Source organism: Bos taurus, chromosome 20 (genome assembly GCF_002263795.3).
Source record: "Bos taurus isolate L1 Dominette 01449 registration number 42190680 breed Hereford chromosome 20, ARS-UCD2.0, whole genome shotgun sequence".
In the NCBI taxonomy this organism is placed as follows: domain Eukaryota; kingdom Metazoa; phylum Chordata; class Mammalia; order Artiodactyla; family Bovidae; genus Bos; species Bos taurus.
The window spans coordinates 3,204,569-3,227,827 of NC_037347.1; the positions used below are offsets into that span (position 1 = coordinate 3,204,569).

The following is a 23,259-nucleotide window of genomic DNA, read 5'->3' on the forward strand; positions in this document are numbered from 1 at the left end:
TCCTTTATCCCTGGGATTTCCCACAGAAAAGCACTAGAATGGGTTTCCATTTCCTACGCCAAGGGATCGTTCCGGCGTCTCCTGAGTTGCAGGCAGATTCTTAACCCTGAGCCTTCAGGGAATAGCAGTTTAAAACCTTCCATCTGGAGAAATCACTCAGGCTTGGTTCCTGCCCTGCTCGTGAGGAATAGGCCGATTTGTCCCTTTTTGCCTCCAAAGGACATAATGAGGAAGGACAACTAAGGAGATGTTTCTTCAGAAAGGACAGGGCGATTAAAAACAGTTGAATAAGAGTGACCAGCAGCTACATCTTTTCTCTCCAACAGATAATATTCCATAGTTTACTCTATGTGGAACCGCAAGCTTTAACTTTGGGGAAACAATGAATTCTGAGCCCAGGTCTTCAGGCAAGTCAAATAAAAACCCGCAGTGGTTATGCCTGTGTGGAGGCCTACGAGGCACGAGGGGATGGAGAAAGGTGAATGGAGCCGCTCTCCGACCCACAACCAGCTCGCCGTCCAATACTTCTCGCCCTCCAGTACCTAACACAGCTCAGCGTTGCCGGCGCCATTTTGCTGGGTGGGCTGCGCAGGCTTTTGGCGCAAGGCCCGCGCGCCAGAGCGGGAGAGGACGTGGAAGGCTTGAAGGAGGGGATCGCGCACTACCCGGGGAAGCACGCCTGCGCACCGGCCACAGCTGCTGCGGAGGGGTGGGGCCGGGGTACAAGTGCGCCTGCTCGGTGGGAGCCCGCGGAGTACCTGAAGGAGGTGGGGGGCGAGGTAGAAAGGAGTGAGGTTGAAGAGCGCTTGCGCGCGAGAGCGACCGGGAGGGGCGGGTGCATCGGAGCACGCGCGCGGAAACGGGACTTGAGGAACTCTCGCGAGATCTCCTGGGTGCTATATATGGACGCGGGGAACCCGCGTCCTTTCCCTGGTGTGATTCCGTCCTGCGCGGCTGCTGGTTCCAATAGTAGTCGTTTAATTCCGTCCGGCTTCTCTCCCACATAAGTGCGTGCAGCCAACCCATGGAGGATTCAATGGACATGGACATGAGCCCCTTGAGGCCCCAGAACTATCTTTTCGGTAACTGCTGGGGGCTTGGAGCGAGGCCGCGGAGGGCCTGGAGGCTTTGATGGGGGGGTGGAATCATGTTGAGGCCTGGGTTGGCGGAGAAAATTAAGCAGGCTGGAGGTCTGAGGGAGTCGGAAGCGAGCTGCCAGGATCCTTCAGCCTGAGGGATGGGGATCCAGGAGAGTCGAGCCGGCAGCACGGAGAGGGTGGGAAGGAGGAGCGGCCTGAAGGCTGGGGCATGAGCGGTCGGGGCCTAGGGCCTGAAGTAACTTGGGAGCGACCGGTTGAGAGTTTGGCGTTAGCTGGCATGGTAGAACTCCGGCTACAGTTATTCTGGGGGCTTTGTGAGTTGATAGGCTTCTGATTCCGGGCGGGTGCCTGATGCTGGTCTCCGGGTTTGTGGTGCAGGAGGTTGTATGGTTTCGGGGTGTGAGGCCTGAGCCTCCTTTCCTAACGAGAAGATGGATTGAGCATGGCGTTGTCATCGGGCCTCAGGGTCAGGAGCTGTGGGGCCAAGACTCGGTCCCGTTGCCTCGGCCGGTTGCACGGGGAGGGGAGGCGCGGCCCGGCCGGTCTTGAGGAGGCCGCGACCGCGGGGAGCACGTGGTTGCCACGTGGTTGGGAGGAGGGGGTGTGGGAGCTACATCCGGGGCTTTCTGGTGTCTTGTCGCCCCCGAGCCCGGCGACTCAGGGCTTAATTGAGGCTGGTGGGCGGGAAATGTTAGGTGAAGTGGTTGGTACAGCCAGGACTCTGGAGGTCTTTGTTCAGTGCTTAACATCTATGTTGGTAGTACTCGTTTAGAGAATCATTTTTCTAATTTCACCGCGCCCACTTTACAGATGTGGTACTGAACTTAGAAGCGGCTTAAGGAAAATTAGACGACGCTTGCTTCCAGAACTATTGCATTACAAATGATTTGGGGCGGTAGAGGGAGACCAGCGAAGGCAGCCTTCTGTAAGGTTTTGGGTATTTCCCTCTCATGCACAGTGTAGCATACTAAAGGTCTTGGTTTTTCAGTCTCACTAAACTTAATTGTTGAAGCCATTTCCTTGTGTCAGGCTTTGAGGCATCTCTTCCAGTAACTATTAGATGGTAATTATTTAATTCTGATGGTATTTCAAATAACTGCCTATTCATGAATGGTAGTAGTAACATGCACTATATACGTTAAGGCTTTTATTCCTAGCATTTTGAAAAACTAGCTTTTCGGATCTATTTCTATCAAAATTTTTATGTTAACTCTATTGGAAATATCCTTAACATATTTCCATGTTTTAATTGCTAAGCAGAATTTAATGTACATAATTTCTGACACCTCAAAAGTGGAATGTTGGCCCCTATAAGGAGTTTAATTCTACACTTGTAGTTTTTATGCTACAAATACAAGCTGTGGATGTAGGTGTTTGTGTAACTCTTGGCACTTCTAAATTTGGTTGGCACTTTTCTTGGGAATTTTGGTAGGTAATCAACTTTTTTAAATAGTGGGATTTTATCAGCATTGTTAGGATGGGTTTCAATTCCAGCTTTACTAAATTTTTGATCCTATTTCTGAGACTATGTAGTTGAGAATTAAATAGTGTAGGGGGAAAGTGAAATTTATAACGCTCTGTATGGATTTTATTTGATGTTGATAAACTTGTGTTCAAGAAATCCAGGGAGTGGTACCTCTTCCCTTTTGGTAGCTAGAATAGTAAAAATTCCTTTATGAGTTAATTCTTTAGTTACACACACTGAAGTTTCAGTGTTATTTTTCTCCTTGTTACAGTTGGTTTTGATCTTAATTTACAGGTTGTGAACTAAAGGCTGACAGAGATTATCACTTCAAGGTGGATAATGATGAAAATGAGCACCAGTTATCTTTAAGAACGGTACTTAAACTTTTAAAAATAAATTACATAACCTTTCTTGATTTCAGCCTCTTAGTTGTTATTACTTAAGTGTGCCTTAATACTTTATAGTAGTGTTTTTCTGAGTTATTGTACATACTTGATTTTCTAAATGTGTGTGACAGGAAACTTGGCCTCTTTACCACTTACTTGGCAATTGTAAAGTCCAGTCACACTGTTCAGCTTTGCTTATTTGTGTACTTCGCTTCTTCAGTTGGATTAAAAAGCCTTTTAAGAGAGTGATAGATACAGATATTACTTTGTTCCCCACAGACAGCCTAAACCTAACTTGTAAGTGTCTAGTAAGTGTTAGGTGACTTATACTTTGCATGTGTGATGACATAAACATCTGTGTTATCAAATGTGTTTTTCTGTTTAGATTTACTGAATCTTAGTCACATAAAACTTGAAGACAGCATTGTGCCCAAGTCAGTTTCTCTGGTCAGTGGTAATAATGAAAGGTTGTAATTGTCTGCTTTTAAAAACAACTAGCTTGAGGGGCTTATAGAAAGTTGAAGCACTGTTTTTCTCTTTACAGGTCAGTTTAGGGGCTGGAGCAAAGGATGAGTTACATGTTGTTGAAGCAGAGGCGATGAATTATGAAGGCAGTCCAATTAAAGTAACACTGGCAACTTTGAAAATGTCTGTACAGCCAACGGTAAGGGCGCGTTAGGACTTTTAGTCTAATTTTGTCTGATTAGATTTTATTCCAATTCTGCCGCATTAAGGTGGATATCATTTAGGTTACTCTTCTGTCACTGGGGTGACTGATAACTCTTGAACATGATGGTAGCTGCTTGTTCATGAAAAAACAGGCTCACTGATTTGTTCATTTGGCTGATGGGTTTGCTTGTTCAGAAACATTTTAAAGTTATGAACAGATTTCATACCAAACATGTAACCTTTTATTTTTTTTCCACAATATTTAATGGTTTATAATTTCTTTTTAGGTTTCTCTTGGGGGCTTTGAAATTACACCACCTGTGGTCTTACGGTTGAAGTGTGGTTCAGGGCCTGTGCATATCAGTGGACAGCACTTAGTAGGTATGTTACACTATTTATTCTTTTTAATGCAGTTGCTTTGTTCCCAATTTGGACTTTATAAAGTATGTTTAGTTCTGGTGCTACTGTCTGTAATAGGTTCAAGTGGGAACCTAGTAATTTATAACTAGAAAAGCAGTGTTTTTTTCCCTGAGTTCTTGCTGTTGAGTTTTAGTAGTGGCTAATAAAGAAATTTATTTTAGCCGTGGAGGAAGATGCAGAGTCAGAAGAGGAGGAGGAGGAGGAGGTGAAACTCCTGAGTATATCTGGAAAGCGTTCTGCCCCTGGAAGTGGTAGCAAGGTTCCCCAGGTATGGATGTAATTTACTACACAGAATGTATTCTTTCCTTTAGTTCAGTAGTTTGGATGAACACTTATGAGTATATGTCCAATTGTTTTTTAAAGAAAAAAGTGAAGCTTGCTGCTGATGAAGATGAAGATGATGATGACGATGACGATGATGATGATGATGAAGAGTAAGTAGTAAGCCCTTAGAAACTTGACCTAGTCGTATGGGAGTGGTTATGAAAACCATTTATCAAAATCATCATGTGGGATTAAGTAACTGTTTTACACAAGAGGTGAATGGTCAGTGGTTGTCAGTTTGTGTTAAAGGATGAGGTATGTAGCATTTTCTAAATATATTTGACTAGGTTCTTTTTTTTTCCCTGAGGAGGATTTAGTGGATACATTACTGTATGCTGAGTCTGCTGTATTTTATTATTGTACAGTAATAAATGGGTTAGGCCTAAAAAGAATCTGAATAGCTCCAGCTGTATACATTTTGTAAGTTGTCACATGATGATTTTTTTCTCCATAAAGTATTTTGGCCCATGGTTGTCTGGTCCTTAGGAGAGAATTAGATTCTAAAAGGGAGAAGGGTTTTATTGGAGAGTTTAATGATTGTAAACAAGATTTGATATGTTTGTTAACTAGGTTGGACTATGGTAAAGTTACAAACATGCTATGGAATAAAATGCTAGTCATAATCAGTCTTTCCTAATAGCAATATAAAAACTTGTTACTATTGTATGTTTAATTGCCTGTCAGCTTTGTTCTTGAGTTCTCATGTTGGTGCATATATACTGAAACCAACTGAAATTGGAATCTAAGATAGACTCTGAGAGAACATGCACTAATGAAAAATTATATCTGCAAATCAGATTTTCAGTAACCTCAACTAGCCAAGCTGGTAGTTATTTAAAAAGGTCTTTGAGCATGATAATGAAAGCAGAAAATAGGAAATTTTAAATTAAATGCTTAAGTTCTAAGTTACCTGCATATCACACAACAAACACAGTATAGTTGGTGTTTGTTGTTACTTGATTATTCTTGGGCTTTCAGGACTTCCTGTCTTTAAAAGGGGTAATTCCTGATGTAACTACCGTGTAAGTAGTTGGTCTTCTTGTCTTCCATGTCTCCTTTAAGTTTTCCTTAGTTAGTTGATCAGGGAGGAATGAATAGTGTAGATGGTAACCGGGTCCAAATCAGGAAGATTTTTAGTAAAAGGGGGAAAAAGTATATAGTCAGATACATGAGTAAGTAGAGGCAGTTAATAGATCCATTGAGGGTACCAAGTTTTAGATTCTGTTGGTTAGGAGACAGTGATCAATGGGTCCTGTTTTGGGGGTGGAAAGGGTATGGTGTGGGGTTGGTTGACTTGCTGTTGATGTAAGCAAGAAAAGCTGAAGACCATTTAGTACATTAAAAGTTTAATATGGCCAACACAACACTGTTAACTATATTCCAGTATAAAAAGTTTAAAAGTTACGGTTTACAAATGCGGCCTTGGTAGACTATTGTTACTCTGAGGGGCCCAGGGAACTGTAACGGGTAACACTACTCTAAGGACAGTTTTTGGGGCCCGGAAAGTGTTAGGTACTCAAGCCTGGTTGACCTGGGCCCCTGGTTAACCAGGGGCCCAGGTTGGGCAAGAGTGGCCATTCTCCAAGTGGCCCGTGCTTAGGGCGGGGTCCTGATGCTCCTTGGGCTGTACTTCCAAGTTTTGGGTTTTCCCACAGGAGCCAGGTCAAGTGAGCGGGTGGTGGAGACTGTTCTGGTTCTGCATTGAGGTGGCAATGGGAAAAGTGGGGTTCTCCAGAAAAAAACACTGTCTCCACCTGTTTTATTAGGCAATATTCTGATAAGTGAAACTGCTTACAGTACTGGTAGTAGCTGTAGACAAATCATTGTCATCTTAGTTTTCATTATGGGATAGCACATGTAGTTTTTGTGTGCTAGGGCCTAAATTGATAAAAGTCACTGATAAAAGTCACTTAAAAGATTTTATATGCTTTTAGTGTAAAATGGTACTTCATGCAATTAACACAGCAGATGTTTTTCTCTGGTATTGGAAAAGAGGTGTTTCTTTGGTTGAACGTAGATAAAGTAGTCTTATTTTTGAGACTATATATATAATACGCAGTTTGTGAGGTAATTAAAATTTCAAGCAATTCCACTATTTCCTGTTTCAGACTTGTGGACTTCTCTAATAATTGGATTCCACCCCCCACCCCCTAGCTTGCACATTTAGAATGTACAATTCGGTAGTTTATGGTATATGCCCAGTTGGGCAGCCAGTTTCAGAACATTTCATCACCTCAGGATGGTATAACCCCTCATTTTCTCCAGCTCTAGTCAACCACTAATACACTTTTTTTTTTAGATTTGTCTGTTTTGGATATTTCATATAAGTAGAATCATAATATGTGCCCTTTTCTGCTGGTTGGTTTCACTGAGCCTCAGTGTTTTTAAGATTCACCTTTGTAGCTGTGCCAGTACTTGTTTTATATTATTGAGCTATAAGAACTTTTGTATGTTTTGGAAACAATCCCTTAGAATTTACAAATGTTTTCTCCCATCCCATGTATTGTCTTCTCTGTGTGACAGTCCTTTACAGACAAGTTTTTTACTTTCATAAAGTCCAGTTAATTTTATTATTTGTGATTTTGGTGTCAAACCTAAGAAACCATTCCAGTTTTATAGTTTTGGCCCATGTTTGATCTTTTATCCATTTTGAATTTTTATGTACTGTAAGGCAGGGGCCAGTTACTGTGAATACCCAGCAGTCCTAGCACCATTCGTGAAAGGTCTTACCCCACTGACTGGTCTTTACCCCCTTTTGAAAATAGTTAACTGTGCTTACATAGTTTTGCTTCTGGACCCTTCAGCTCCATGTCTGTCCTACCACTAGTAAAACATTCTGATTTCTGTTGCTTTGTACTTTTTATACCTTAGTTTGTAATTACTTAACATGAATGCTTCAACATTGTTCTTTCTCAGGTTCATTTTGGCTTCCTTGAGCTTCAATGTTAGTTTTAAGATCAGTTTCTATGGAGAAGCCACCTAGGATTCTTTTAGGGATTGTGTTAAATCTGTAAATTAATTTGGGGAGTTGCCATCTTAGTATTTACTGGTCCATGAATGTGGGATGTTGCTATTTTAATTTCTTTAACCCTATTTACATTTTTCAAAATCTATTTTCAGTTGTAAAAAATAACACTCTACCATCTTAACTATTTTAAGTGTGCAGTTTAGTAGTTTTAATCATAATGACATTTTGTTTAACAGCTTCAGCTCATCTTGTAATACTAAAAACTGTAACCGCTGAATAAAAAGTCCCCATTTCCACCTTTCCCCTGGCAGCCACCCATCTTCTGGTTTCTGTAGTGATTGCTTTAGGTAAACCTCAAATTAGTGGAATCACAGAGTATTTGTCTTGTGACTGTCTTGACTGTCTCACTGAGTGTAATGTCCGTAAGGTTCATCCATGTGCTGCGTTTGACAGGATTTCCCTTAAGGATTGTGCTTTTAGTTCTTTTGTCGACCCTCAAAAGTTTGATTTGCTTTGATTGACTAAACTTGTAGGTTCATCCACTTTTCTAGATAAGCTTTCTAGATTTGTTGAGTACATTGAATAAGTAATAAGCACTTACTTCATTTGTAGTGATGATGATGACGATTTTGATGAGGAAGTTGAAGAAAAAGCTCCAGTAAAGAAAGTAAGTAAGATACAGTAATTTAAGATTGTTTGAAATAGTTAATAACAAAAGGTGGGGATTTTTTGATGCCATTGTTTGATGGTTATCAAAAGTTGTCATAGAAGATGCTGATCTCCTACTTAAAATTGCTCTTGAGTAGGGCTATTTTGGAAACATTCCTAATAGTGAAGAATTAACTTGTTTTCTTTGTGTAATAGTAGCCTTCTCCCCATTAGCCCTTTTGTGAAAATGATTATTTTATCTTAACCCGACTGCTGCTTTTACATGGTTTGGGCAGTTTAATTTGCAGTAAGTCTGTTCTGTAGGGAGGGGCATTGATTAAGATTAATGTGATGAATTTAATTAATTGCAGTCTGTACGAGATACTCCAGCCAAAAATGCACAAAAATCGAACCAAAATGGAAAAGACTCAAAACCGTCAACACCAAGATCAAAAGTAAGTGGTAACATACATACTGATGCAAGCTTCATTGAAGTAGTTAGGTTCTACTGCTCTCAATGAAATTTGGTAGGTCTTTGGAGAAGGACTTTAGGGTGTCAAGAGAGCTAAAATGTGCTTATTTTGTTGGCATTCATCCTATACTGGACAGTTGACCCTTGAACAACAGTTTTAAACCGCATGGGTCCATTTATCACGGATTTAAGTGGTAAACACTACAGTAATGCACACCCGTGGTTGGTTCAGCCTGGACGCAGAGGGATCGCAGGTGTGGAGGGCTGACAGTAAGCTAGTAATACGCGTATTTCTGACCGTGGTGAGTGCTGGGGTCATCTGTTGACATTCACAGGTCAGCTGTATATTGCGGCTGGCTTTCTCAGAAGGGAGAAAGCCAACAAAGATTTCTGTGATACTGTGTTTTTTAAGGGTTCTTGCTTATATATAAAAGGTATATTTATCACATAAGGCAGTTTCTCACAGCTGGCTGCATATTGGGAGATTTTCTCTTAAGTTCTGTGGAATGGGCCCCAGGCATAAAACTGTAATACCTTCTATTCATTCCTGGGTGCCTTCTAGTTTCTTATTCGTTTCGTAAGGAATAATTTAAGGGCAAAAATAATTGTTCAGATGAAATAATTTATACTGGTAACTCAACTCTGGTGTATACACACTTTTTTACAGTAAAGGATTTAAGAATTTTATTTATTGAGAAAATCCAGATACTGTGTTGAAATTTACTTTTTCTTCCAGGGTCAAGAATCCTTCAAAAAACAGGAAAAAACACCGAAAACACCTAAAGGACCTAGCTCTGTAGAAGACATTAAAGCAAAAATGCAAGCAAGTATAGAAAAAGTGAGTAAAATAATATTCCTTAAACTTTCTGGGGATTGGAACACGACTGTTTCTCATTTTTTAATCCTAATATACCTGCCCTTTTGTGGTGTGAAATTTTCTCAAAAATGGCTTACTAGTTTATAATCTCTGGTGATTTTTTTTTTTTGTATATTTAAATTTACATATGCTTTATTTTCCATTATAAAAGAAATACAAGTAAGTTGATTGTAAGATATATTCTGACTTTAGATGTTAAATTAGACCATGTCCCATTGCCTGTTCTCTGTTCATAACATGCCACAGTACCAGCAGAGGGCGTATGAGTCTTCTAAAATTGCGAACAGCTGGGAATGTAGTCTGGCTGTTACTGTTTTTTTTTTTTCAATTACTCACTTTTGACTAGTCAGAAACATTCTTCAACAAATGAATTATTTCTTTTTGCCTTTTGCACCAAGGTGTCACCAGTCAGTACATATGATACTTGAATATTTGAATGACAAACATGTTTACATTTAGTTATCTTTTGTCTTAAATAGTGGCCACATGTGAGAAAAAGATTAGCTTTTGTTCTACTTGCTTGATTTGGAGTTGGGCGAATCTACATTTCATGGACTTTAGTGAACTCTGGAGTATGGCGTAATTGATTTAAATGCCTTGAAACATTTGAGAGGAACCTTTAAAATTCTATGAACAATATTAATATTCTTAGACCTCAATTATTGAAAATAAATGTAGAATTGAGAGGAAAAGTTAATGACTCCTTTTCCCTTGATTTCTCTATGCCTTCTAGGTTCTGCAAGGCTTCGGTAGATTTCCTTTCCTTATGCAGTTATGAGTCAGTTGGAAAACTAACATTTTAGAACCAGAATGTATTTCTTGACTTTGTTTCAGTACTGCTGTAAACCTTTTAGCCTTCCTGGTATCACTGCTGTGTTTTTATCCTTTGCATACAGTGCTAGACTGACAATTTAGATATCCTCCCCCTCAATTTTAATATGGTCCTATCTCCTTGGTTTAATTGCAGGCTCATTGAACAGCCCTGGGCACTACTGATAAATTAAGCCCAAAGATGGGGAGAGGAAAAGGAGAGACACATATAGTCCAAACTGAGTATCATCAACAATCCAGACTGAAGTCTTCTATTTTAATCTCAATCCCCTTTCCTGATTGGCCGCCCACCCACACCCCTTCCAACACCCCTTCCAGGCTGGAAGCAATCAATTGATCTCCTAAAACACTTTGCCTGCTGTGATTCAGTGAACCTTATACTTTGCTTTCTATTTGTGCAGTTGCCTCACCTCTGACCATGTATTTCCCTAGCTGCTCAATAAATATTTGAATCAAATAACAGATGTGGCAGTAATTTAAAAGTGTAAATTAAAGTGAGGTTTATTTTATAGGTGATGAGGCAGTTAAGAACTCACCACACCTGAAACTCCTTTATCTTTCTAAACTGCATGGAAGATTTCAGGTTAACAGTTGTTGCCACTTGTGTATATGATACTCACAGGGGCTGTATGTTTTTTAGAGTGGCTGGGAGTGGGTGGGTGGAAGTCAGAAACTTATTCTGTATGGAAGACCTAGGTCCTAATACACTCTGCAAGTGTCTTTCTAGGCTTTTTTAAAAAAGGATTTATTCAGTATTAAAAGATTTGAAAGGACAAGGAATGATCACAAATAATCCCATGTAATAAATAGCACGCAAATCTTTGAGGAATTTCATAATGATCTCCCTCAAAAAATGCTTCTATACTTAGCCTTAATGCTTTTGTCTCCATAGGGTGGTTCCCTTCCCAAAGTGGAAGCCAAGTTTATCAATTATGTGAAGAATTGTTTCCGGATGACTGACCAGGAGGTAACTGAATTTTCTGGAGATATGACCAAATCCAGAATTTTTATTGTGATTTATTATGGTTGTTTAGTCTCTTTAGGTATTGGCTTCTTTTAAAAGGTTCCTAACCACAGACAACACTTCAGATTAAATACATGGAAACTCTTAAGAATTTAGTTGGCAAAAACTGAGAAGATAACTTTTTTAGTACATTTTTCCCAGCTTTTATATAGTTGGTAAATTATTTCTTGGTTACTGAACTCAGTTTGCTTTTGGTACTGTGTTGGCTAAGGAATGAGCTGTGGTTTTCCTTGCTGCTCCATTTGGCTCCTTGGGGCAGTCTGGTCTTTTTGCTTTCTTACGAGTTGGCAGAGATGATTTTCTCCATAGATGTTATGGGAAGTACATGTTGCTGAAATAGACCTAAGTGTAAAATCTGGAAGCAGGGAGCCAAATTGTACTCAATATATTGATTTAGATTTTGTATTTCTTAATATGAAGGTATTTTGTCAGTAAAAGAAAAATCATGCATTTATTTTTACTGTCTTCTGGTTGACGACTCAGGTTGTAAAGGAAAATGTAAAAGCTGTTAGGGTTGCTAGGCATTGTGTACATACAGGACATGGTCTGTGTTGTTTTTGTCAGGACTCCCTAAATCTCCTGTGTTCAGCTTTATTCAGTAAATTAAGAAATTTGTTATTAGAGCTCTTTTTCTGCCATAATATTTAGTACTTAGATCACTTAATGGCAACACTTTACGTGAGTTGAGCCTTCATTGCCATGGCCTTGAGATAATCAGATTGAATCTTTTTGATTCTTTTGGTTGCTATTCTGTCTTTATGTATATTTGAATTCCAGAATGCCAGTGTATATTCTGAATAGCGGGCATTTTAGTAAAAATAAAAGCCCTTTTAAAATGGTGCAGTAGATAATTATTAATTCAGTGTTGAAAATCATGGCAAGTGAGATATATAAATTATCATCTGTAACTGGTAAGCATAAGAAATACATAATTTAAGCTAATACCAAAGGAAGTGGTAAAATACAATTTTTGATTAAGAAAAATGCACATGAAGATAAGAATTGAAATCGCAAAGGCCTTCCAAATAGTATAATACCAGTCTTGTAGCTGAAATGACTGAACTCACTGCTATCAGAAGTATTTTCTGACTTCAAAACTGAAAGCATATTTTGAAGTGCCAAGATGAAATCCTGTAATAATGAAAAATATAACTCACTTCACTATTAATGGAAATTACCAAAACACTGATGGCATCACATTTTTATTGCATAGTTGCAGATACGAATAATCAGTGTATAAAATACCTTCCATTGCTTGTGCAGGTTTTCTTTCGAGTTGTTTGTGAGAATTAAGCTAATAAAATCTAGATGGGACCTGAGAAATAGCAACCTTTTGCAGAAACTCTTGAATTAGACTTAAGAAAATGTACTACCTTTTGAGGAAATAATTGCAGATAAAAGTTTTGCTGAATGTTTGTATAAAGGTGCAAACAATGTTTGGTCAAAGTTGAAGCATGAATTATTCAGAGGTCAGTATTCTCTATAAAGCAGGTCAAGGAACATCTGATAACCTTTTGACTTTTTCAAATACTATGAAATAGTTTGATATTTGTATTTAACTTAATGATTAGAGAATGACATGATATTCAGTTCCTGTTGATTTGAAGCACTGCAGTATTAGTTTTTAGGAATGGAAAGACAAGTCATGGAAGATGGTTTTATGTGTTTAAACTGGAAGAGCTTGTCTGAGTAACTAACAGAACATGTTATATATACTGCCTCATATGCCTTCTCATTAATAAAATTGGATGTGACCACTCTAGAAACTTCCAGTGTACCAAGATAAAAGCCTAACTAAGGAATTTGTAAGCAAATTCTGTAAAACAAGGAACTATTAAGATACATAGAGATAAAGGAGGCTATAACTGGTATATTTATATAGCTTATTTCAGGTAAATGTAATTTTTTAGTATGTGTCCCATGTACGGGTGCATGTTTTTCTCTGAATTTGGCTCTAAAGCAGGTGGCATTGAGGCAACATTGACCAAACTAGTCTTGATTTCCTTAGCTAAATGTCTAAGCTGTTAAGTGTATATTAGTATGAAAGTGAGTTTGCCTACAAGAATCATAAGATTTTATGTTCAAATTGAAGTATTTGAAATTAAATTATAAGTTTCCTTGAAATCAGTTATTAATTAACTAGAGTGAACCTTTTTGGTGGTGGAATGAAAAATAGGTATTTTGAATTGTACAAAGAGACGAGGTTTAATTTATTGGTGTCTATGAAGTGTTGTGGTTTTTCAACCACATTTCTTTTTTTTTTTTTCCAGGCTATTCAAGATCTCTGGCAGTGGAGGAAGTCTCTTTAAGAAAATAGTTTAAACAGTTTGTTAAAAATTTTCCGTCTTATTTCATTTCTGTAACAGTTGATATCTGGCTGTCCTTTTTATAATGCAGAGTGAGAACTTTCCCTACCGTGTCTGATAAATGTTGTCCACGTTCCATTGCCAAGAATGTGTTGTCCAAAATGCCTGTTTAGTTTTTAAAGATGGAACTCCACCCTTTGCTTGGTTTTAAGTATGTATGGAATGTTATGATAGGAATAGTAGTAGTGGTGGTCAGACAGATGGAAATGGTGGGGAGACAAAAATATACATGTGAAATAAACTCAGTATTTTAATAAAGTAGCCCTGTTTCTCTTTCTATTATCTTCTTTATACTTTGTTAAAGAAATACATTTACATAATCAAATGTTCCTCAGACCTTCCTACCACCCAACCTAGCCTTTCACTCCCAAAGAAAATCTGGCATGTTAAATAGCCTGCAGCGGCCTTCTCAGCCTGGCTTCTCCTGTGTGAACCGGAACAGAAAATGCTTTCTGTGGCTATCTTTTCAGTTTATCCAAAATAGTACATAACATATTTGAGATTCTTGGGGGAGGATACTTTATTGCATGTAGTGGTTACACTAGAGCATTTTGGGACTAATCCTTAGAACCCCTTTAACTGTCTTAGCAAGATTCAGTTGCATGACAGGGCGGGATTCCCCTTCTACCTGTTTTGCCGCCGTCTATCCTCCAATAGCTTCTAAGATTGCTTTATTGATGCTGTTCTGGAGTTTTATGTCTTGCAGTCTTCTGGACCCTGGGTGGACTGTGGGTCTAGTCTCGAGACTCAGGTGTTTTCTTGGGAGGTTTAAGCCTCCTACTAAACTCCCATCCATTCTTAGGCCTTCCGTATGATTCTTTGTTTATCCTCATTCCTTTTTGTTTAAACTTGGAGAGAGACTTTATTTTCTGTCTTCAAATTTGTGTTTTCTTTTTTTAATTTCCAAATGTTCTTCCTTGGTTCTTGCGATGTAGTATCTAGAGTCTGAAAAAGACCTTTCTTATCCATGCACTGTTTACTCATTACCCCGCTCACTCCCAGCCTATTAATTTTATATTTTATATTGATTAGAAGGGTGGTACTTGATGACTGGGTTCTAGTTCCAGATTATTTTGGTGGAGGTCTGAAGATACTAGCTTTTGGTAGTTTTCCAGAGTAGATTAATTTTGGAGGGTGGGAAAAAATACTGGGGTAGTACTGTCTTGTCTAATCTGTTTCCAAGTGTTAGGTTTCTCTTCTAGTCATTTACGTTGTGATTTTCTTCATCAGTTATTCAATTATATCCGAATAAGCTGTGTCTGCCCTTGTAGCTCCTCTCTGTCTTTATTTTAATGGAGGCATGAGATGGTAAGTGTTCAGTGTTCTCTATTGAAGTCACATCCATTTTAAAAGATGTTTAGGTACTTCAGATTTAAAAGATGGTCTGCTTTAAATTGATAGTAAAATCCCAAATCACTTAGCCATCCTATGTTGAAAAATTGCTGGTGTAGTGTTTTTTTATTACTGTTTATAGGAGTGTTAGGTAATTACTGGTATTAGTTAACATGTTCAGAAGTAGAAGTATGCTTGCTGATAGTAATGTCTGAAATTTTTATTGAGTTATGTTGTGTAGAAGTTAAACATTTGGTTTACCTGATGGGCACTTCTGTGGCAGGGAACCTAAAGAACTTCCCGCCATTCTGAGGGAAAGCGATTGGCCTTACTGATTGTTCTGTTCTTAGCTTATTCTGAGGGAAAGCAGTTGGCCTTATTGTTCTGTTCTTAGCTTATTAAATACAGCTAATCAGATCTAGAAGGCTGCTTTTTTTTGAAAGGACAGGAATTAAAGATTCCCTGTGCCTCAGAAGTCTGATAGTGCTATTAGATATCAGCCAATTAAACATAATAGTAATCTGGAAGTTAAATTACTGCTCCTCCCAGGCTTAGGAAATCTCTTTTAAAGACACTGACTTCCCTTTGTTCTGTATAAACTACTCAGTGAAATTGGTCATAAATCATTATTGGTATAAATGCTAAAAATAAGTATAGTTGAGGGAAATCCTATGGACAAGAGTTTGGTGGGCTCCTTTGTCCATGGGGTCGCAGAGTCAGACACAGCTGAGTATATGCAGCCAACTATAGAAAACAACTTAATTTTTTTACTTTTAAATCTCTATTGTACTGCCTCTACCTAATTTTGAAAAACATTTAATGTTTTCATTTATCAATTTGGAGAATGATGGTTGATGTCTTAGTGTACCTGAAAGTAACAAGTGTTCTGAATTCAAATTTTTTGTAACTTGAGTATTTTGAAAAACTTTAAAAAAATGTTTTGTTGACGTATAGTTGATTTAGAATGTTGTTACTCTGCTGTACAGCAGAATGATTGCGTTTATACACATATAGACAATTCTTTTAAAACATGTTTCCATTATGATTAATCCCAGGAATATAGTAAATATAGGACCTTGTTTATACATTCTATGTGTATTTTGCATTTTCTAACACCAAATTCCTAGTCCATCCCTCCCCTACCTGCCTTCCAAGCAACCACGGCTGTTCTGCTTCTGTTTCACAGATAGGACCATTTGTGCTGTATTTTAGATTCCACATAGAAGTGCTACATGGCATTTGTCTTTCTCTTTCTGACTTAGTATGGTAATCTGTAGTTGGGTCCATGTTGGTGCAAATGGCATTATTTCATTCTTTTTTTTAAATGGCTGAGTAATGCCCAATTCTCTCCTCACCCTCTCCAGTGTTTATAGACTTTAATGATGTCTACTGAATTCAGGTTTAAATACTTTTTCTTTATCTCAGACCTTTATCTCTTCCACAGAGCTTTGGTTCCTTATCTTAAAAGTGGCATTTAGAGATCACAGCCTGGGTGGGAGTTGATGGTTCATTAATACTGAGCTGATATTGTATAGCAGACCTAACCTGGATGATCAGATCAGACCCTTTGCAAAAAGAACATTTTTGAGTATTAGGAGGGCAAAGATAACACTTGTCTGCAGGAAGCTTCTCTTTTTGATACCTTTTCATTTTTATATCTTTAGGTCATGGGTGAGAACTCTACAGTTACCTTCAAACCTGAACCAGAGGACAAAATAGGTTAATAAGGGAGGCTATTCAAGACCTGTTCAAATTACTGGATCATACATATGATAATAAAATGAGGTTTATAGTCCTGTGTAAAACTTACAAAAGCTATTTCGTTAATGGGGAGGGGGTTGTGTATACATTGTCAGGATAGGGCTGTTTTTGTTTGAAATTATCTAAGAAAAGGTTAAGAGTCACAAAATTAAAGGTTAGTGGTCTGGGCTGTGGAGATACAGGGTTAAAGTTACTGCAGAAAGTCTAAGGCTACCTTCTAGCCAGATCTTAACAAAAGAACCAGTTGCTTCCTGACTCATGAACTTGGCAGTAGACATCCCATTTTAATGCTGTGAAAGTTCCAAGAGCTGATCTAGAGAAAATTTTACAGCTGCATCTGTGCTAAGGGTCTACTTTTCTCACTGAGCTACTTGATCCTCTTGAAGACTTGAGGCTGTATTTGTCCTATTTTCTTAGGCTGAAAGTTCTCTCATCTTTGTCTCCAAAATATATTCTATAGACTCCCTGAATTTTTTGATTCTTAGGTTTGGAAAGGTGGAAAATGAATTCTCTGTCCCAAAGCATCTAAGTGCTTACGATTAAACAGCAGGCAGAACACTTAACTGCCCTCCAGGGGTTCCTTTCCATTGGGCGAGCAGCCTACATACATTCTCAACTACCCTTGAGACAACCAGTGAAGTTTTGCCGATGAGATCTGCTCAGAAAGTTGCAAACTTGCTAGCCTAGAGCTGGGAATTTGAATGTACATGTGTGTGTCCAACTCCCCAACACCAAACCAGCACACGGCCACCTGGTCTCAGCTACCGTAACTAGCTGGACTAGTAACAGCACTTTCATTGGCCTCCTTAAGGCCACTGTCATTACGATGTATCCGTGCTGCATTAAGCTTGTTAAGAACAGACTGGACTTTGGCCCTTACTTACCAAGCCTTTGTTAAATTGACAAACAAATGGGCATATCCACATTGAGTACTGAAAATGTTAAGTTGTGTCCAACTCTGCAACTTTATGGACTGTAGCCTGCCAGGCTTCTCTGTCCATGGAGTTCTCCAGGCAAGAAACTGGAGTGGGATGCCCTTTTCTTCTCCAGGGGATCTTACTGACCCAGGGATTGAACCCTGGTCCCCCGCATTGCAGGCAGATTCTTTACCATCTGAGCCACCAGGGAAGCCACCGAGTCCTAGCTGGCAATAAAAAGGAACAGTACTAATAACAGCGACCAGATGGGACTTGCAGGTAGTTCAGAGGCTAAGACTCTACTTTGCAATGCAGAGGGCCCGGGTTTGATGACTGATCAGGGAACTGGGGTACCACAGCTGCACGGTGCAGCCAAAAAAGACAGGAGTGAGGATGAATCTCAGGCATGCTGAGCAAAAGAAGCCAGACAGCCAGACACAGAAGAGCAGGTACTGTGTATGGATGCATTTATGTGAAACTGGAATCTAGTGCCAGCAGATGAATGATAACTTGAGACTAGGGATGGGTGTGGGGAGATTGCTCAAGAAAGGTGTTTACAGATGTATAAACATCTGTTGAACTCCAAGCATTTAAAAGTTGTACATAAATAGTGCCTTAAAAGGCCTTTTGAAGGCTTGTCGACTTAAAGCCACTGCCTAAAAGTTGAGAGATGTTACATTCGTTGGGAATTTTTAGGACTTCAAGCCTGGGAGACAGCGTCTCAAGTGACAGACCTGTTCGGAGGAGGTGGGTGGAGGAGTCAGGTTATACAGAAGTTTGCAACAAAGCAGGTAGTCTGAAAGTCAAAAGTGTTTCTGTGAATTAAAACCAGATACCTCAAGGAATTTAGCGCTTTTCTATATATGGGGAAATGCAAGAGTCTGGGCTCATTGAAATCATGCCTTACATACACATCTGGGCTATCTGGGGCCAGTAACCTGCCTTTTTCAAGCTCACTGTAGGGAGTTGGCTACAGCCTGATGGCTGCTGGATCGTAATTGTTGTTCTTCGTGGTTGCTTAAGGGGCTCAAATTCACATTTGGAGGGCCAAAGTCGCTCATCACTGTGACATCCTGGTTTACTGATCGGGCAGGAAATACTCCACTTCTCAGGCTTCTGATAGGTACCTACCCCCTTTTCACCCTCTTGGAACTCTTGGCTAACTTGCACCCATCCTTTTCCCACTTGAAGTTTCCCTGGAATACTTTGCATGGCTGGCTTTCCCACCTTTGGGTCTTAGCCGAAGTATTGCTAATTGGTGCTCTCTATCCCATTGTTTTCCTTCAAAGTGCTGTTAAGCTTGAATTTATCTCTTGGCTTATTTGCTTATTGCTTGTCTTGGTAGAAGTGAAGTCCTTTTTAAAGCAAAGGCTTTGTCTGCCTTCTCCCAGGGCCTGATGCAATAAATAGTGATTGAATAAATTGGAGAGAAGTGACTACCTAACTAGTGACCCATATTGCTACATGAACATGTCAAATTTGAATAGAAAAAGCTCATTTAAGATTCATTTGTATGGTAAATCAGTAGGTTTGAAGGTGTGAATGATGGGGAAAGGGAAGAATGTAAAAATATGATCTGGAGTAGGAAAATTCTTTTCAATAAATTGAGAATGATCCTGCTTTCCTGCTTCGTGAACAAAAAATAATGAGATAGTAACCTGAAAACCCTGATCAGGATTATTAAATAATAACTAAAACCTTTGAAACCTTCATTGTGAGCCAGACCAAGTGATCTCATTTGGTAACTCACAGCAACCCAACACTTGTTGCTGTTCTTAGATGTGGAAGATGTGGCTTGTAGATGAGGAAGCTTGTAGGAATTTATAAGTGTTGGAGGCAATACTCAAAGCCAGGACCTCTAACTCTTCAGTTTATGCTGTTACTCAGAACGTCTCTTCAAGTCAGTCCTATTTGTAAGTGTTAGTTGCTCAGTCGTGCCTGGCTCTTTCCGACCCCATGGACTGCAGCCCACCAGGCTCCTCTGTCCATGAGATTTTCCAGGTAAGGACATACTGGGGTGGGTTTCCATTTCCTTCTCCAGGGGATCGTCCCAACCCAGGGATCGAACCCAGATCTGCACTGCAGGCAGATTGTTTACTGACTGAGCCACAAGGGAAGCCCAATCCTATTTGGGTGACAACTTTGTGAAATCAACAAACACTATGTGAGCCTTAAAAAAAAACTGCAAGCATTTTAGAATATGAGTGATGATGTACTCATTTCATTCAAAAGTAATAGAAAATAGTATCGAAGTGTCGATTCTTAGCCAGGAGATGCTTCAAACACCCCACTTCAGCAGGCAGTAGGCCAAAACTACCTCTTAACTGGTCTCTCAGAGGTCTTAATAAAGTAAGATCAAGCACATGGTGATGTCACAGGACCCATTTCTGTCCATCTCTTTTGTGGTTGGTCATCGCATGCTATCTTGGGATTTACCAGCTCTAGCAATGAGAATGTCTTAAGTAAATTCAGCCCAGTGCTTCAAACAAGAACTTTCTGCATCACTCATCATCTGGCTTTGAAAGGGTTTTCTGCACTTGTGTTCAGTGCTGAAGCAGAGGCTGTTTAAGATAGCCTCAGCTTTGGGCTTCCCTGGTGGCTCAGTGGTGAAGAATCCGCCTGCCAGTGTAGGAGACACGGGTTTGATCCCTGATCTGGGAAGATCCCAGATGTTTTGGAGCAATTAAGCCCTTGTGCCACAACGACTGAGCCTGTGCTCTAGAGCTGGGGAGCTGCAGCTGCTGAGCCTGTGTGCCTAGACCCGGAGCTCCGCAACAAGAGAAGACACTGCTGTGAGGAGCCTGCACACCTCAACTAGAGGGTAGCCCCTGTGTGCTGCTACAAGAGAAAGCCGCAGCAGCAGCAAAGACCCAGCTGAGCCAAAAAGAAACCCATATAAAAAAAAAAGAGTATCTTAAAAAAAAAAAAGCCTCAGCTTTGAAAGGGAACTTAAAGCAGCTTGCAGGGAGGCAGGGAGGCCTGATAACCAGAACAACTGTTGATATTTATATAGGAAGTATTACTGTTGGACAGCGCCTGTGGCAACCCCCTCCAGTGTTATTGCCTGGAGAATCCCTTGGACAGAGGAGCTTGGCAGGCTACAGTCCATGGGGTTGCAAAGAGTAGGACATTACTGAGTGATTAGCACACCTCAGTTTCACTGTAAGTGAAAACCACAGTGAACATAGAAAACCATCAACCATGGCACAACCATGGCTCATAATCAATGACACAAGGAAATTTTTAACCAAATAGTCTGGATTTTTGGGCTTATTCAGTTGCTTTCCTACTATGACTTAGTAGAGCCTGGCTGTCTGGAGCTTCAGACCGTGCGAGGCACTTGTGTGTGATAAGAACATCTACGTTCTGAGGTTGGGAAGGACATGAGTGATGCCTCTGAGGAAGCAGAGGGGCTAAGAAGAGATGCTCTCAGAAGGGACCTGGTTAAGAGAGTCAAACTGCTTAGTATGCAAAGAATAGCAAATCTCAGCCTAGAGGCCAGAAGAGGGCCTGGAGTGGTCGCTGACCAGAGTCCTGCTGGCTCCTCCCGGGCCTGTATAGCCTGCCCGGGCTGGGCTGCAGTGAAACCTTGGGGACGCTAGGTGGCAGCCGTGCGTTTCCAAAGGTGGCTCGCCCATCAGAGAGCCCAGCTCCGAACCAACCCCGGAGCCCTGGAAGGGGGTGGGTGGGGGGCGTAAGAGAAACCCTCAATGCCCCCTCCCTTTCAACGGCAGGGACGGAGATTAGAAGGGAGTTCACTCAGGATGGCCAGCCTTCCCAGAGGGATCTGGGACACGCCACGATCCTCTGTGGACTCACAGGGTGGGTAAAAGAGACCCCCCCTTACGTGGAGCCGCCCCGAGGGTTGGGCCTGACCCGCCCTCTCCCTGCTCCCCACTCAGGCTCTGGTGGGTTTGAGTGCGAGGACGAATGTGGGTGAGGAAGGACATTGTGCACCTAACTGAGTTCTGGGGGACCGCAGCCCTGGCAGTTCTGGCAGCCTTTGCGCCGTGGCGCGGGTCATTGCGCCCAGGCGCGGAATTTCGACGGCTCCCAGCGCTCATCAGCTCCAGCCTCGCGGGCTCTGCCCCTTCGGAGCTGCTGGTGCCGTCGCCGAGAGTCTGAGCGCCTCCCTCCAAGCCGGAGCGCCAGGAGAAGAGGAGGCGGCAGTGGAGAGGCCGCGGCAGGCCCGCAAGCCGGCAGGGCCGCCTTTGATGTGGGCGCGGCGCACCCAGGCGAGCTGAGCGCCCGTCCGGCCGCGCCCCGAGGGGGGAGCCCCTGGGCCCCGCATCCTCATTGTGCCGGCTCGGGCCCGGGCCCGCCCCCGGCCCCCCGCCCCCTCGCCGCCCGCGCGTAGAAAACGCCCCGGCCGCCGCCAGTGGTGGGAGGCGGCGATGCGCACGGCCGGAGAGACGCGGAGGAGGAGACATGAGCCGGCAGGCGCCCAGACGGAGCGGCCGTGACGCGTTCGTGCTGCCGCCGCGCGCCCCGGCCCCGGAGCGCTGACCCCTGGCCCCGCGCAGCCCCACGCCCCGCCTGGAGAGTGCGCCCCAGCTTCCAGACCCTCCGCGCATGCTGCCCCCGGAGTGAGTCGGGCAGCCAGCCTCCCGCGGACGCCCGGACGGCCGGCCGGCCGGCAGAGAGCCAGGTTCCTCGCACCGGCGGGTGCCTCCTGCCCAGCGGCGGCCGCCTCGCAGCCCCCGCGCCAGCCCGGAGGGCGCAGCGCTCGGGAGGAGCCGCGCGGGGCGCTGATGCCGCAGGGCGCGCCGCGGAGCGCCCCGGAGCAGCAGAGTCTGCAGCAGCAGCAGCCGGCGAGGAGGGAGCAGCAGCAGCGGCGGCGGCGGCGGCGGCGGCGGCGGAGGCGCCCGGTCCCGGCCGCGCGAAGGGGACATGTGCAGGCTGGGCTAGGAGCCGCCGCCTCCCCCCCCGCCCAGCGATGTATTCAGCGCCCTCCGCCTGCACTTGCCTGTAAGCGCCCGCGCTCGGGGCTGCCCACCGTGACCGGACGTCTGTCCGTGTGCCTGTGGCTCTGCCCGCCCCGCCGTTCTTTTGACTTTGCGGCTGCGTATCTGTCTGTCTGTGCGCGCGTTTCCCTCCCTCCAGTCCCAATGACCTCCTCTCCCTCTCTCTCCCCCGCAGGTGTTTACACTTCCTGCTGCTGTGCTTCCAGGTACAGGTACGTGGGCTCCTGACTCTGACCTTCCCTCTGCACCCACCTGCCCCTGCCTCTCGGTACGCGTCGGTCCCCTTCCCCCGGGCCGCGCCCCCTCCCTGGGCCCCACCCCTCCTGGGCGTGGAACGGTGCACCTGTTCCCAGGGCCCCGAAGGGCGGCTCCGCGTGCGCCCAGCGCGGGCGGGGAACCGGCCAAGGGCAAGGGGTTCTGTTGCTGGACTCAGGCTGGCGCGGACCCAGTCCGCTTCGGCTGGGAGGAGACCCTCGTAGCCGGAGGGCTTAGTCGCCACAGTGTGCCGGGCTCCGAGCCCCTCGGCCCCGGTGAGGAGTTAGGACGGAGGGATTTTCTCTGCCAACCGTCCCTTCACCATCTCCGCTCGCTCTTCCAAACAAAAAGGCTCCTTTCAACCGAGTAGATTCCGAGTCCAGGGAGAAAGCTTCAGTTGTAAATTACTCTGTGGTTTCAGAGGCGTTTGCAGCATTGAGAGAGAGAGAGATGTGGAGCTAGGAGGGGAGACGGGGGAGA

The 23,259-nt window shown here is 42.6% G+C and overlaps 2 protein-coding genes across 3 annotated transcripts in view; both read left to right on the forward strand.

Annotated features, from left to right (window-relative positions):
- Positions 1-924: 924 nt before the first annotated feature.
- Positions 925-13,811, forward strand: NPM1 (nucleophosmin 1). Of its 2 annotated transcripts, NM_001035441.2 has the most exon segments (11): positions 926-1,082; positions 2,860-2,939; positions 3,496-3,615; positions 3,908-4,001; positions 4,202-4,308; positions 4,404-4,474; positions 7,945-7,999; positions 8,352-8,435; positions 9,189-9,290; positions 11,053-11,127; positions 13,455-13,811. In NM_001035441.2, coding segments are annotated over 11 exon segments (885 nt in total). In that variant the 5' UTR covers positions 926-1,024; the 3' UTR covers positions 13,494-13,811.
- Positions 13,812-22,378: 8,567 nt separating this feature from the next.
- Positions 22,379-23,259, forward strand: part of FGF18 (fibroblast growth factor 18) — a 35,632-nt gene continuing 34,751 nt past the window's right edge. Inside the window, 2 exon segments of the mRNA NM_001076007.2 lie at positions 22,379-22,528; positions 22,700-22,736. Coding sequence (NP_001069475.1) covers positions 22,497-22,528; positions 22,700-22,736 — 69 coding nt within the window. The 5' untranslated portion in view covers positions 22,379-22,496.

Excerpts from the sequence above, each read along its gene's own strand:
- NPM1 (XM_005221418.5), top strand. The coding sequence starts at position 1,025 with ATGGAGGATTCAATGGACATGGACATGAGCCCCTTGAGGCCCCAGAAC. Across the intron at positions 2,940-3,495 it reads ACCAGTTATCTTTAAGAACG|GTCAGTTTAGGGGCTGGAGC; the intron begins GTACTTAAACTT and ends TTCTCTTTACAG. Across the intron at positions 4,309-4,403 it reads GTGGTAGCAAGGTTCCCCAG|AAAAAAGTGAAGCTTGCTGC; the intron begins GTATGGATGTAA and ends TGTTTTTTAAAG.